Source organism: Phragmites australis, chromosome 11, assembly GCF_958298935.1.
Source record: "Phragmites australis chromosome 11, lpPhrAust1.1, whole genome shotgun sequence".
Taxonomy (NCBI): Eukaryota; Viridiplantae; Streptophyta; class Magnoliopsida; order Poales; family Poaceae; genus Phragmites; species Phragmites australis.
In genome coordinates, this window is record NC_084931.1 from 1,989,480 (window position 1) to 2,002,890 (window position 13,411).

The 13,411-nt window shown below is 44.3% G+C and overlaps 1 protein-coding gene across 1 annotated transcript; it reads left to right on the forward strand.

Annotated features, from left to right (window-relative positions):
* Nucleotides 1–5,256: 5,256 nt before the first annotated feature.
* Nucleotides 5,257–8,031, forward strand: LOC133885297 (peroxidase 2-like). The gene is made up of 2 exons (XM_062324987.1): nt 5,257–5,647; nt 6,923–8,031. The coding sequence occupies exons 1-2, from the start codon at nt 5,426–5,428 to the stop codon at nt 7,730–7,732; spliced, it is 1,032 nt and encodes a 343-aa protein (XP_062180971.1). The 5' UTR covers nt 5,257–5,425; the 3' UTR covers nt 7,733–8,031.
* Nucleotides 8,032–13,411: the final 5,380 nt, after the last annotated feature.

Sequence of the window (13,411 nt, forward strand, 5' to 3'; positions counted from 1 at the left end):
CAGGAGGTGCAGCTCAGAAGATCAGTACACCGGATGGTCTAGCGAGTGTTGGACTAATTTTTGCAGAGAAAAGTTTTCAAAGGAAATCAAGCTTTGAACACGAGATGGTCCAACGATGGAAGTATTGAACGTCGGATGCTTCGCAGGAGCACTTCTTGCAGATAGGTTACAAGATTGCTGGTCTGGAGGAGTTGCATACGCTGGATGGTTCGATGATTGAAAGTGTGCACACCGGAGCATTTAGTGCAGAGAGGTTGCAGAAGTTGTTGGCTTGATGGTTTGCACACGCCGGATGATCCGACGCTCAGGAGGTGTGCATGCCGGACCATCTGACATTTACGATTTCTCTGAGATGTGCTTTAACTAAGGATTTTGATTATGGACTAATCAATAATGGAATTAGAGATATGTGTTTGCTTGTCTAAAGTTGTGCATGTGATAGATGCAACTTGGCAACCGACAGTGGGATGATCGGGGTTGTTAGAGTATTGAGTAAGGGGGCATCCTAGCTAACGGGCCCCACGAGGGATATGCCGATCAACATGGGATATTTTCTATACCCTGGCCCATCACATGACTAGGTCCAAGCTCACACGACTAGCGCAAGGCTTGCACGACCAGCTTCCTTACAATATTATAAGATCCCGCAACCAGTCCTTACTGGTCGCGGGGCTGGTCCTTATTTAACCCATCTAATCGTATTTATAGCTATCTACTTAAGTGTTTTTCTTCCCAGGTACCACATTCAACGAATAAAGTCATGGCCAGTGCGGTTGAGCACTGCCCCGTCCCATAGCATTAAATGCTACAAATGGGACCTTGCGGGCTGATGCAGCACCGCAGGCTAACGAGACAGGGTCTGCAGAACAACCAGGCAAGTGGATGGTTTTGCAGTAGACTCGCGGGACACAGGGACAAGATGGCTTGGCAGATGATCTTACAGTGCACAGCGATGGGTCAGGTCGGGTGGCCAGGGGAGGCAGGTGTGGAGGCATTCCACGGTTGGGATAGACACTCAAAGCTCTCACGGCAAGTTGGGCTCACCCAGCTCTCCAGGATATGATTCAATAGTAGAATATCTAGCTAGACAGGGGTCTGCTAATTGAGACTCACTTGTAAGTTCCCCCTCCCTCTTGTATATAAAGAGAGGAGGACCCGGTTTGTAAAGGGAGGATCGGTAACCGATTCACAAGCACTCATAACAAAAGACGCAAGACGTAGCACTGTTATCCTTCAGGAGGCCTAACTCTGGATAGCCCCAGTGTTCTTGAGTTCAATATACACACACTGACGAATGCACACCTTAAGCGTTGTTCATGCGCCCTTCGACCGGTACACCCCGGAATCATTGTTAGGGATTAACCCTCGACAGTTGACGCGTCAGGTAGGGGAAGCGTTTCTGTGTTTCAGTTGGTGTTAGAGATCAGATTGGGCTACCCATGGCCAGATCCATGACAACTGCTGAGTCTCGTTCTGAGGACCCCGGTCACCGTGAGGTATTCAACATGGGGTACGACCTAGATGAGCATGGTGTGCTCCAGGAATGGGCCACCGAACTGGAATCTGAAGGCTCTGAGGCTCAACGAGAGGTTTGCATGACAATTCATGCAACATGGGGCAACAGAGGCTCCCGTGTTCCGGATGTCAACTATGATCCCCAGGCCACATGCCCAGAGGGGAACCAGACCGAAGCCGGACACAGGGACGCTTCGACACAGCCCCAACCACCATAGCGCCGCTCGGAGGAGCTGTCGCAAAGGACGCGATTTTTGGTGGCATCGTCACCAAGGCCGTTACGCCACACAAATATCGGGGGCTCCCTCCTGCGCTCGGCAGCTCGGAGGCCATGACGGCTGCAGAGAATCTGCAGACATTGCGAATGCTTCTTAGTCACCTACCGGTAGCAGTACTGAAGGGTTCGCCAATTGCGCCATGGTTTCGTGATCTCGCCCTCCTGGTTGAGACTACCCGATGCCAAACTGCGGTGGCAAACACCACATTCGTCACTAGGATTAGTGAGGGTCACGATCACCAAGAATCGTAGTAGGCTCTACGGTAGGAAAGATCTCGTCCTCGACAACGGGGAGCGCTCGGAGACCCCCTCTGGGTCGGGATAGCCAACCCTCTGACCTGCACGACTCCCTATGCCAACGCGACCTCCACGGTGTTATTAGAGCCAGGAGGCCACCCGAGCGTAGGAGGACCGCGCCCGTTGAGAGTAGGAAAAGGGCAAATAGCCTTACCACTCGTCTCCCCCATGCAGGGAGACATCAGATTCCTCCATTCTATCCCCTAGACCGCGTGACCATCACATCTCTCCTCGAGCACGTGTCGTCGCCCATTGGTGGGCTACTCCCCGTTACGAGACGGGATGCAACGCCCTATCAGCCCGGCTGTGAGAGGCGCGCTGGCTGAACAAGTTCTGCCCGGTCCTACCTGAAAATTATGATGGCTCAACCAACCTAAGGACTTCCTACAAATCTACACCACCATGGTGCAGGCAGCGGGGGCCACGGGAAAGTCATGGCCAACTATTTCCCGACCGTCTTGACCAGTTTGGCCCGATCCTAGTTTATGAAGAGGGAAGACCGTGACAACGACTATGATAAGCATAAGAAGAAAAACAAGAAGTCATTCTTTAAGAAGAACCGTGATAAGATGCCCAAAAAGGTAGCCAAGGTGGCTTCGAGAGCGTTCATAGCCGCTCTTAGTGACAATGAAGGACAAGAAGAAGAAGAACAAGAACTTCACTGGCTTTTGCTTCATGGTGGACAACAACGATAACGACAGTGACCCCGAACTTGATTTTTTTGAGGTATCGTCTTCCTACAACTAGATTTCCGTCCAAAGCCGATACTTTGAATGATGCTCTCTTAGCTAAGATAGGTTACTTAAGAAAGCTGTGCGTGAGTTGAAGGAGTTTAGGCCTAAGTATGAGTATCTGTCTACTAAACTTGCATTGCTTAGGTTTAGGCATGATATTGAGGAATGTGAGAGTTGTTTGATTGTTATGGCTGAACTTGTCAAGCTTCGAAATGTGTATGCTCAAGTCACCAATTGGCTTGAGAATGCTAATAAGAAGCTTTTTGAGAAGGAGTCAATGTCTACTCTCTTGAGCGCTTGCAATAATTGTCTTTTACTTTCAAAGGATGTCGAATGAAAGATAAGCATCTTAAGGAACTAGAATTTAGATTAGAAAGTGTTGGGTATTTGAAGGACATACAACCAAATTATTTTACCTATATAGTTTTTTGGATAAACTCAGCTAGGTTAGAGAGCAAGTTCAAAAGCTTTTGACTGAGAATGAGTATTTTGTTTTTTAGTGGAGAAGTGCTTAGAGGGCAAGAAAAAATAAATTTGATTTAGGATAAAACCAAGATGTGTGTTGATAAGTCCGATTTGATTCTTGAGTTGGGATTTGAGAGGGTGTCTACTAAACCTTGTGTTCATATCTCATCCATAGAATCATTTGTTGTCGATTCTTTTTTTCTCTCTATTTATTTTCACTTGAATTTTCTGGTATGTTGGGTGAAATAAAAGAGAAGGTCATTCGATTCGAAATGATTTGATGATGCGTTTATTTACCTCATTTAACCGCTACTCTCAATCAGAATATTTAAGATGGTATATATAATTTAAGTTTTAAAAGTTAGACTCTACGAGCACATGGGCTAAGATGACGTGTAGTTGTGATCGACCAGAGCCCGGAGGTATATTAGTACTCCTGGTTAGCCGCCCAAGTTGGACCCTAGCCTTGAAAGTCCGTTGAAAAAAGGACGTTGGTGCCTTAGCTTGTTCCTGCAGGAATCTGCTGTCCACCGTATGCGGATTAAATTAGTACTAAACCGGTAGCAGTGGGCACTGCTAGAACATATATGCTCCAGATGAACAAGTGTGTGTATATATATATACACACACTCTCTGTCCATAATAATATTGCTAAAATTATACTACTAGAGCACATGCAAGTTGTGGTTAAGCTTCTTGGAAGCTTGATGCTTTAGGCACGTAATAAACGAGTTGCGTGTTGCATCCATCATATCGCATTGAAAGTTAAATGGGGCCATCTTAGAGTTGGGCTGGCTTTATCTCCGGGCTGGCTTTATCTCGTGTTTTGTTAATATATATATCTTCAGGAATTGACTTGTTACCTATAACTAAGTCACCGATATATCAACTTGCACAAGCTACCTAGTTATGACTTATGACCATCCAGCTAAATGCAGCAATGCTGTTCACAGCCAGAAATGGCCCGGCAACAACCATTTCCAGAGCACGTTTCTCTCGATCTGATCACTTGCAAAGATTACCAAATTAATCTAACTGCACCTTGCTTCTCTGTATCGATCTCTGCCTGATCAGTCACGACACAGCACATTCAGCTACCATTCATGGCCTTTCGTACGTACGTACCAAACAATCAATCGATGGTTGGATGGATCATGGCTGAAACCCAACGCACGCACGCTTGCGATGGGGAGGAGTACGCACTGCACTTAACTGCACTGACAGACCAGGAGCACGCACACCTTGCCAACAGTACCCGGAGGTTGGGCGACAGGGACAGGATCGAACCGTCCAAGTCGATGCACTAGCTAGTAGATCGATCAGAGAGATGTGTGTCGAGGAAAGGAAAGAGAGACGTGTGTCAGTGTGTGCATACACAGGGACCGCGCCACGGATCGGGACGTGGCAACCACCACCAGATCGATCAGGTGACACACACGAATGATTTGAAAAACACGATGCATCATGTGGATCAGCGGCACGAAAACGAAAAAAGCTTTTGCACTAAGCTGAGATCCATCGTGCATGACGGGGCTGCGCCAACGAACGGAACCGCGATCGTTCCTCGATCTCACAAAGGGCCACGCGAAACCAGCTGCTGTCTACCTCTTCGTACGTACGTTACATAGGTAGGTAGAGAGAGAGACCCGTCCGGACGTACCTCTCTCTCTCTCTCTCTCTCTCTCTCTCTCTCTCTCTGAGATGAGATGAGAGAAAGGGGACAAGGAAGTGGCCGAATTTTGCTTGATGTCCAGTACTCCAGCTCAGCTGGGACGGACGGAATTCAAAGAAGCATGCATGCACTATGAAGAAAATGAAAACTATAGCTAGCTATCAACCAGTTGTGTGTCATGTACCATGCATGCCCAAGTCGTTCCCGGTGGCCGTTCCCTGTCACATGATGAATCATCATCAACCGTTAAATAAAATAGTATTGAAATCGCCAAATCGGCAGAGCCGGCCGGGTCAAGCAGGGATCGAGGCCAATATAAACCACGCACTCCCTACCACGCTCCAGCCAACCCAACCGAGATCGATCCATCAGGGGACTCCCGATCGACTCCACTGCACACACGGTGCACCACCAGCCACAAGTGCAGCTAGCTAGGTGCGTATCTAGAGCAAAAAAAAGGCGACGATGAAGGTGTCGGCGGCGGCGGTGGTGGTGGCGCTGTGCGCGGCGACGGCGCTGCTGGCGCCGGCGGCGGAGGGCACCGGCAAACTCAAGGTGGGCTACTACAAGAATACCTGCCGCGGCGTGGAGAGCGTCGTCAAGTACCACGTCGCCAAGGCCATCAAGGCCAACCGCCGGAGCGGCGCCGCGCTCGTCCGCCTCATCTTCCACGACTGCTTCGTCAGGGTAACCAAGCATGCACGCACCTTTGCTATCTAGTACATCCGGCCATGAAAAGAAAACGTTATGGACATTTGATTGACTGCACGATAGCTAGAGAACGACGATTAAGATCTAGCTAGGGTACTACCGACGATATATATGATCAAGCGTCGACGACAACAGAATGATGTGGTAGCTACTACATCATGCATGGTTTGTTCATCAACTAGTGCATGCACTCTCAGCTGCGACAGAAATTAAACACAGTAGCTAGCTCAAATATCTATCAGATGTGGACACTAAGGGCAAGAAATGATGCTTGAAAAGATGCTTAGTACTCTCCAAGCACCTGCATTGCATTGTACATACGCTACTAGTAATAAGTGGTTACCCGACACTTATCGTTGTTAACGAACTATTATAGGAGTAATACATCACCGTTTGGAACTTAGCTACCGGAAAGCATTTTCAAAGTTGCTTCCAGCTTTAGCTAGCCAGCACGGTGTCGATATCTATCTTCATCATCTATCATTGCTGCACGCCACTGTCCTTGAATAATCTGCCGCCGAGTTTCGTGCGACGGTTGCTCACTCCAACATGGCGCCCAAAGATAACTGCTCAACAAAATAAAATCAAAAGGCTTGGCAGAAAAGATAACTCCAACATGCCTGGCTCAGTCATATATATACCATGCGAGTAAGATATGTGTAGGTCGTGTGCGTCCTGGTATGTATAAAAAAAGTCATATATACCAATGTGGGTGCAAGATGGGATGAACGTGATGGAATTTTCTTCTTGAAAAAAAAGGGTTTAAAGGAGAGACGGATTAAGATGACAAGCATGCATGCATCAGTCATACACATGTACATTGTATTATCGACATCAATTATTGGTTGCTTTAGTCATCGGCCGCCCCTTAAAAAAGAGTTATATAGCAAACCTCCAACTTTATTTCCCCCCTAAAAGAAAAATATGACTATCATGCATGCACAGTGCGCAATTCATTTCAAAATGGTCCAATGTTAAAGCCTCATAACAGCTGTAATTTCCTCTAGAATGGTCTTATTACTTACAACAACAAAAAAATTACAAAAAATAATGCATATAACCCTGCCGACAATACATATGAACATCGTTAATTTTCCAACAACGAAATGACTTGCCATGCACACTGACACGTCACTCAACAGTGAGTGCAACTTGTAGTACTACCAATTAATGCTCAATCCTGTTTCAACTAGATCATCAGCTTAATTTACATGAATGTACTTAACTAGTATGATTAACTGAATTAACCAGGGCTGCGACGGCTCGGTGCTCCTGGACCCGACCCCGGCGAACCCGCACACGGAGAAGACGGCGCCGATCAACATCGGGCTGGCGGCGTTCGAAGTGATCGACGAGATCAAGGCGGCGGTGGAGGAGCAGTGCCCGGGCACGGTGTCCTGCTCTGACATCCTGGTGTACGCAGGCCGCGACGCGGCCAGCATCCTGAGCAACGGCCACGTGCACTTCGAGCCGCCGGCCGGTCGCCTGGACGGCGTGGCCTCCTACGCCGCCGAGGCGCAGCGCGACCTCCCGGACTCGACCTTCACCGTCCAGGAGCTGATCCGCAACTTCCGGCGCAAGAACTTCACGGTGGAGGAGCTCGTCATCCTCTCCGGCGCGCACGCCGTCGGGGTGGGCCACTGCTCGTCCCTCCGCGCGCGGCTGACGGCGCCGCCGGACCAGATCGTGCCGGCGTACCGGAACCTCCTGGCGGGGAAGTGCGCGGCGGGTCCCGACCCCGTGGTGCCGAACAACGTGCGCGACGAGGACCCCGCGGCCGTGGCGGCGGCGTTCCCGTCGTTCCTGAAGAAGCTGCGGAAGACCAAGGACTTTCTGGACAACAGCTACTACCACAACAACCTGGCGCGGATCGTGACGTTCAACTCGGACTGGCAGCTGCTGACGGAGAAGGAGGCGCTGGGGCACGTCAAGGAGTACGCGGAGAACGGGACGCTGTGGGACGAGGACTTCTCCGACGCGCTCGTCAAGCTCAGCAAGCTGCCCATGCCGCATGGCAGCCAGGGACAGATCAGGAAGCACTGCCGCTTCGTCAACTACTAGCAGCCGCCGGCCCGGCCATCCATCCATCCATCCATCCATCCATCCATCTCCAGTTAATGAATGCGGCTAAATTGTGATTATTTGACTGATCGGTTCATTTGATTGTTCATGTTGTTGTTCTACGTGTGTTTTTTTGGTGGTGGGATTGATTGATTTGTTGCATCTTCTTGTATGGAGAGAACAGAGGGGGGAAGGGAGTTGATGCATGCGTTGTATGGTTTGTACTTTGGACATTTTGCTGTCCAGTTTCATGTAATAATAAGGATGATTAAAGAAAGTAATTTAAGTTGGAAATACAATACGTGTGATGGATGCATCATGTGATTAAAAATACGTAGGAGCAAATTAACCTGCGTGATGGATCGATCGATCAGGTTGGCTAGCTGGCTGTGGGGGTGGCAAGTGATTCATGATGAGTATGAGATGGGCCATGCTAGCCATATAAGACAGCCAGTCGTCTCCCACTGAAGAATGGATGGATGAATGCTGGCAGTGGCGCAAAAGCGAGAGTGCATGGGGTGCATCGACGATCGAGCGGTAGCAAATTTTACAGATCTGATTCTACAAAAGATTTATTCTTTTACGATGACATATATTTACTCTCTCTATTCAATTCAGTCATTAAATTTATAGATAAATAGTATATATAAAATTTTATGAGAATATTTCTAAACAGTATCTATAAAATTTACTTTTCCGATGAAGCACATCTGCACATGGGAATAACCATCTATCATGCATGACGCAGCGGGAATATATATACTTTATACCTTATACTAGTAGCTTCGTGGAGTAGCTAGCTACCGTCGGTCGTCAGTCGTCGTCTCTCCCACTGAAGGATGCTGCCAGCAGGAGCAGCATATATCCTTGAGCGCAAAAGCAAAAGCGCTTGGTTCGCACTGTGCACCTGTGACGACTAATCATGTCATGTCATGACGCAAAAGCAAAAGCTACGACTTTTTTTTAGGGAAGGGAGCTACTACGATAGGAGCTCGTCTGTCGTCTCGTTTTCACTGCTATATAAAATGCCATTTGGTTAATATGTCATCTATTTTCTTATTCTCTTTTTATTTAATAAAAACTCATAAGATTTAAATAATTTATCTATTTTTATCGTCTACTCTTACCATTCACTCTCTTTGCCTGGTTACTAGTTACAGGTATATGTATCATTTTACTAATAAAAATAAATTAATGAATTAAAAGAAAAATTAGTAAATAATCTCGTACTCTATTTTTAAATCTCATCTGAAATTAAACTATGTATTACTCACGCCATATTTATTCGTTTGTGCTCCTACATGTTCACATCTCTATACTTAAATTTATAATTAATATTACCATATTTAATATTTATATTTTTGTTGTAATAAACAGTACTTTTAACTTTTTTAAAAGGGTACGAGTACTTCTCTAGTTGGCTAGAGAAGAGAGAGAGAAACATACCCGCAAGGCCAACAAACGCGCTCTGGCTGCCTCAGACAAGAGTGGACCGTCAGTGGCGTGGGTCTGTTCGCAAGCCCAATTGGCCCGCCCCGCAAGGAATTTTCTTTATTTTTATATTCTAATATTTGCAAAAATACAAGATCATTTAAAAATATTGTACATTTAGGCTCCGGTCGACCGTTGGATGGGCAACATCAATATGTCGTTCTTCCAACGGGTGACAACTTTAAAAAATAAAGGTGTCGCCCATTCAACGAGCGACAACTTTAAAAAATAAAAAATATTATGTTCCATTACTCTCAAAATTCAAAATAATATTGAAATTATCATGAAAAATTCTTAAAAATATGTTGCGGAGGATTCTAATTATCTTAAAATTTCAACTCAAACAATAACTTGTATAATGAGAAACGAAAAAGACAAATTTCATCAAACTGCGTACAATGTAATTTACCTTTTTTTTCTCATTGTACAAATCATAGTTTTGTCTTAATTTTTTTAGAGAAGATTATAGAATCCTTTACGACATACTTTGTTTTTAAAATTTTTCATGATAATTTTGATATTGTTTTAAATTTTGAGAGTAATGAAATGTAGTGTTTTTTGATTTTTTAAAGGTGTCGCTCTTAAATAGATGATATTTTTATTTTTTAAGATATCGTCCGTTGAAAGGACGATAGTAGCCTAGATTTATAATATTTTAAAATAGCCGTACATTTTTTGCAAATATAAAAATAAAGAAAATTCCCCCGCAAGGACCCGCTATCCCGGCTCCTGCCCTCCTCATCTCGTCACCCTCGACTAGACCTTACGGCCTCGCATCGCAGCCATGGGGAGTAACACCGTCGTTGCCACAGCCTTCTCCCCTGCCTCCTCCGTTCCTACTCCGCTTGCAGCCCTGCCGTCTCCTCAGCAACAAAACCCCAAGTGGGGCAGTCGGGTTCAACGGCGAGGTTGGTCTTGAGATCACATCCCTTCTCCACTTCTTAGATGGTTTGTTGATGAGTTGATCTGTGACTCCAAGTGCTATCTGAGTTATGTGTGTTTCTTCACTTGTGTGGTCTCAAGACACGCACAGTCTGTGTTAAGAGATCGATTTGAGCTTGCCTTTTTATCAGAGATTGATTTCACGAGAACTAAAGGCAGTACGTTGTACCCACCTTTGGGTCTTCGCGTGTAAATAGTATCAGTAGTTGATACGTATAATTTTAATAAAATTGGATATTATAGAGTACTTCGAATATTATACCTAAATTAAGGTTTTATGGTGCAGCGAAACTCAACGGATAGATCTCAAGTCCTACATGTAACTTGGGTGCAGATGAAACCTTAGTCTTCTACTCTTCATCACCATAGGTGTAATCTTTCTTGGAATCTTCCACTGAATTTCAACAAAGCAAGTGTGAGTATGTAAGGTACTTAGGAGGAATAAATAGATGTATAGTGATAGAATAAGAAAAACGCTATAGAGTCTTTAGGTTTTGTGAAAAGCTAGTTCTGACGCATGGGTTTTAGTTTGGACCCGCTATCCCGGCTCGTGTCCTCCTCGTCTCGTCACCCTCGACTAGACCTTACGGCCTCGCGTCGCAGCCATGGGGAGTAACGCCGTCATTGCCACAGCCTTCTCCCCTGCCTCCTCCGTTCCTACTCCGCTTGCAGCCCTGCCGTCTCCTCAGCAACAAAACCCCAAGCGGGGCAGTCGGGTTCAACGGCGAGGTTGGTCTTGAGATCACATCCCTTCTCCACTTCTTAGACCGTTTGTTGATGAGTTGATCTGTGACTCCAACTGCTATATATCTGAGTTATGTGTGTTTCTTCACCTGTGTGGATTCATGCTACATTCCTGATTCTTAGCTCTCCTAGTCTGTGTTAAGAGATCGATTTGAGCTTGCCTTTTTATCAGAGATTGATTTCACGAGAACTAAAGGCAGTACGTCGGACCCACCTTTGGGTCGGTAGCTGATACTTACAATTTCAATAAAATTGGATATCATAGACATACTCCGAATGTTATATCTAAATTAAAGTGTTACAATGTAGCGAAACTCAACGGATAGATCTCAAACCCTACATGCAACTTGGGTGCAGATAAAACCTGAGTCTTTTACTCTTCATCACCAAAGACGCAGTCTTTCTCGAAATCTTCCACTGAATTTTAACAAAGCAAGTGTGAGTATATAAGATATTCAAGGTGTATATATATATATATATATATATATATATATATATATATATATATATATATATATATATATATAGGAAAACTAGTATGTACTCCTGGGTGTATGTACTCCCACCTCTCATATACCACTTTTACACGTGTGTTATACTTCTTTATCACTTTAAATATACTTCATTAGTAATTATAAGATACTAAAATACAAATCCCACAAAATTTTTTATGAAATTCCATGATTTTTATCATAATTTGCGTATATACTTCTTTTATGTATAAAAAAGAGTATATAGCAAAAATGAAAGGCTAACATTGAATTTTTTTCTTACAACTCATATTGGAGTATCTTAGAATTAGTATTAGAGTATACTAAAAATGATAAAAGAGTATAAAGTGTTTGTTTAGGTGGTATATTGCATGTGGGAGTACATACTCCTAGGAGTATAGAATAGGTGTCATATATATATATATATATATATATATATATATATATATATATATATATATATATATATATATATATATAGGGATATAACAAGAAAAATGCTATGAAGTCTTTAGGTTTTGTGGAAAGCCAGTTTTGATGCATGGGTTTAGTTTTACAAAGCCTTTTCAAAATAATTGAGAAAAACATAGTTGAGCTTAAGATTATAGAGTTGTTGGCCCTGAGGGAGATGCAATCAGTTCTGCTAGTTCCCAAATTTTATAGTTGGTGGACACCACGTCCCTGCCAACTCAAGGCTCACAGCCCGTATTTCCAAACCACGGGCACATTGTCCACTCATACATCAAGGAGTACTCACATTATAGAGCTAATCATTAAGACCACACCGTAGTGTCACCTATGACTATGGATATGTTTATTTGAATAGATTTATATTTTGCAGAGGTTGTACAGCTTTACCTAAATGATATGCACAGACCCGCATCACCGTTGTGGTTGGACCTGGCATAACGAGATTCATACCTACCAACACTGCTACGATAACCACCCACGGGACCACCAGGGGCTTAAAGCATTATATCATATTTAAACATGGCTCGAACACGATCATCAACTTAGCACCAGCTGGACCTCGATATGCGTACAACCTGAGTCTTCTCCTGGTTCCCATTGCAACCCCTGCCGCCTGGGTGGGTACTGAGCCAAGTGGTAGTGAGGTCTGAGCTAAGTCCTGCCCATACAGGACGTGTAGTTGCACGATGTTTCGCTAGGTGAGATATCAAAACGAACCGGTCCTTATGCGACTAAGGTGAGTGTCTCCCAACATCATGCTCATCTTACTCACCCCCATCAAATCATCTTTGGTGCTTCTTTATTAGCACACTCACTCACACCAGCAAGAACACACACACCATATTTCATGCATTTTAAAAAACAGGATTTATGTTATTATGGTGATTCTTTTGTTTAAGCAGAGCAGTCCTAAGCATGCTAGTAGGCAAGCAATTATCCAAACAATGAATATAGTTGATGTTAGATACGTTCTAGGGTTTCAACGGAATAAAGGTAATCAATAACAAGGCATAGCTTTAACAAGCTAGTACATAATTATCTTAGCATTTTTAAATTAGAGTTACCAACTTAAGAATACATATTACTATAGTTTAAAAACAAGGCTCTACTGGTTGTCTTTCAAAACATAGGTGCAATATGATCAATGGTGTAGGATATGCCTTCGTTGTAGTCCTCATCTACTTCTCCTTCGTAGACCGGCCCTCGGGGTCTTCTTCGAACACTTCTTCTAAACTATGAAAACAAACGTCGATAAACACTTGATTAGAAAACATCTACCCTGATTTCTAACGAGGAACGAACACTAGAGAGAGCGGGTCTAGCAGCTCTAGAGGGATAGGCTCTATTTCTATCTACTGCTATGTGAATTGAAAACATGAGGTACGGTTTACACGGTGGTTCTACACTATTGAGTGTTTGTGTCATATTCCCTATTCATGTTTATCTGGCATTTTTTTCCTAATTAATAGGTATTTAATTATTAATTATTCTAATTAATCTACTATTTAGTCTAACGGAAAAATTACTTTTAATTATTATC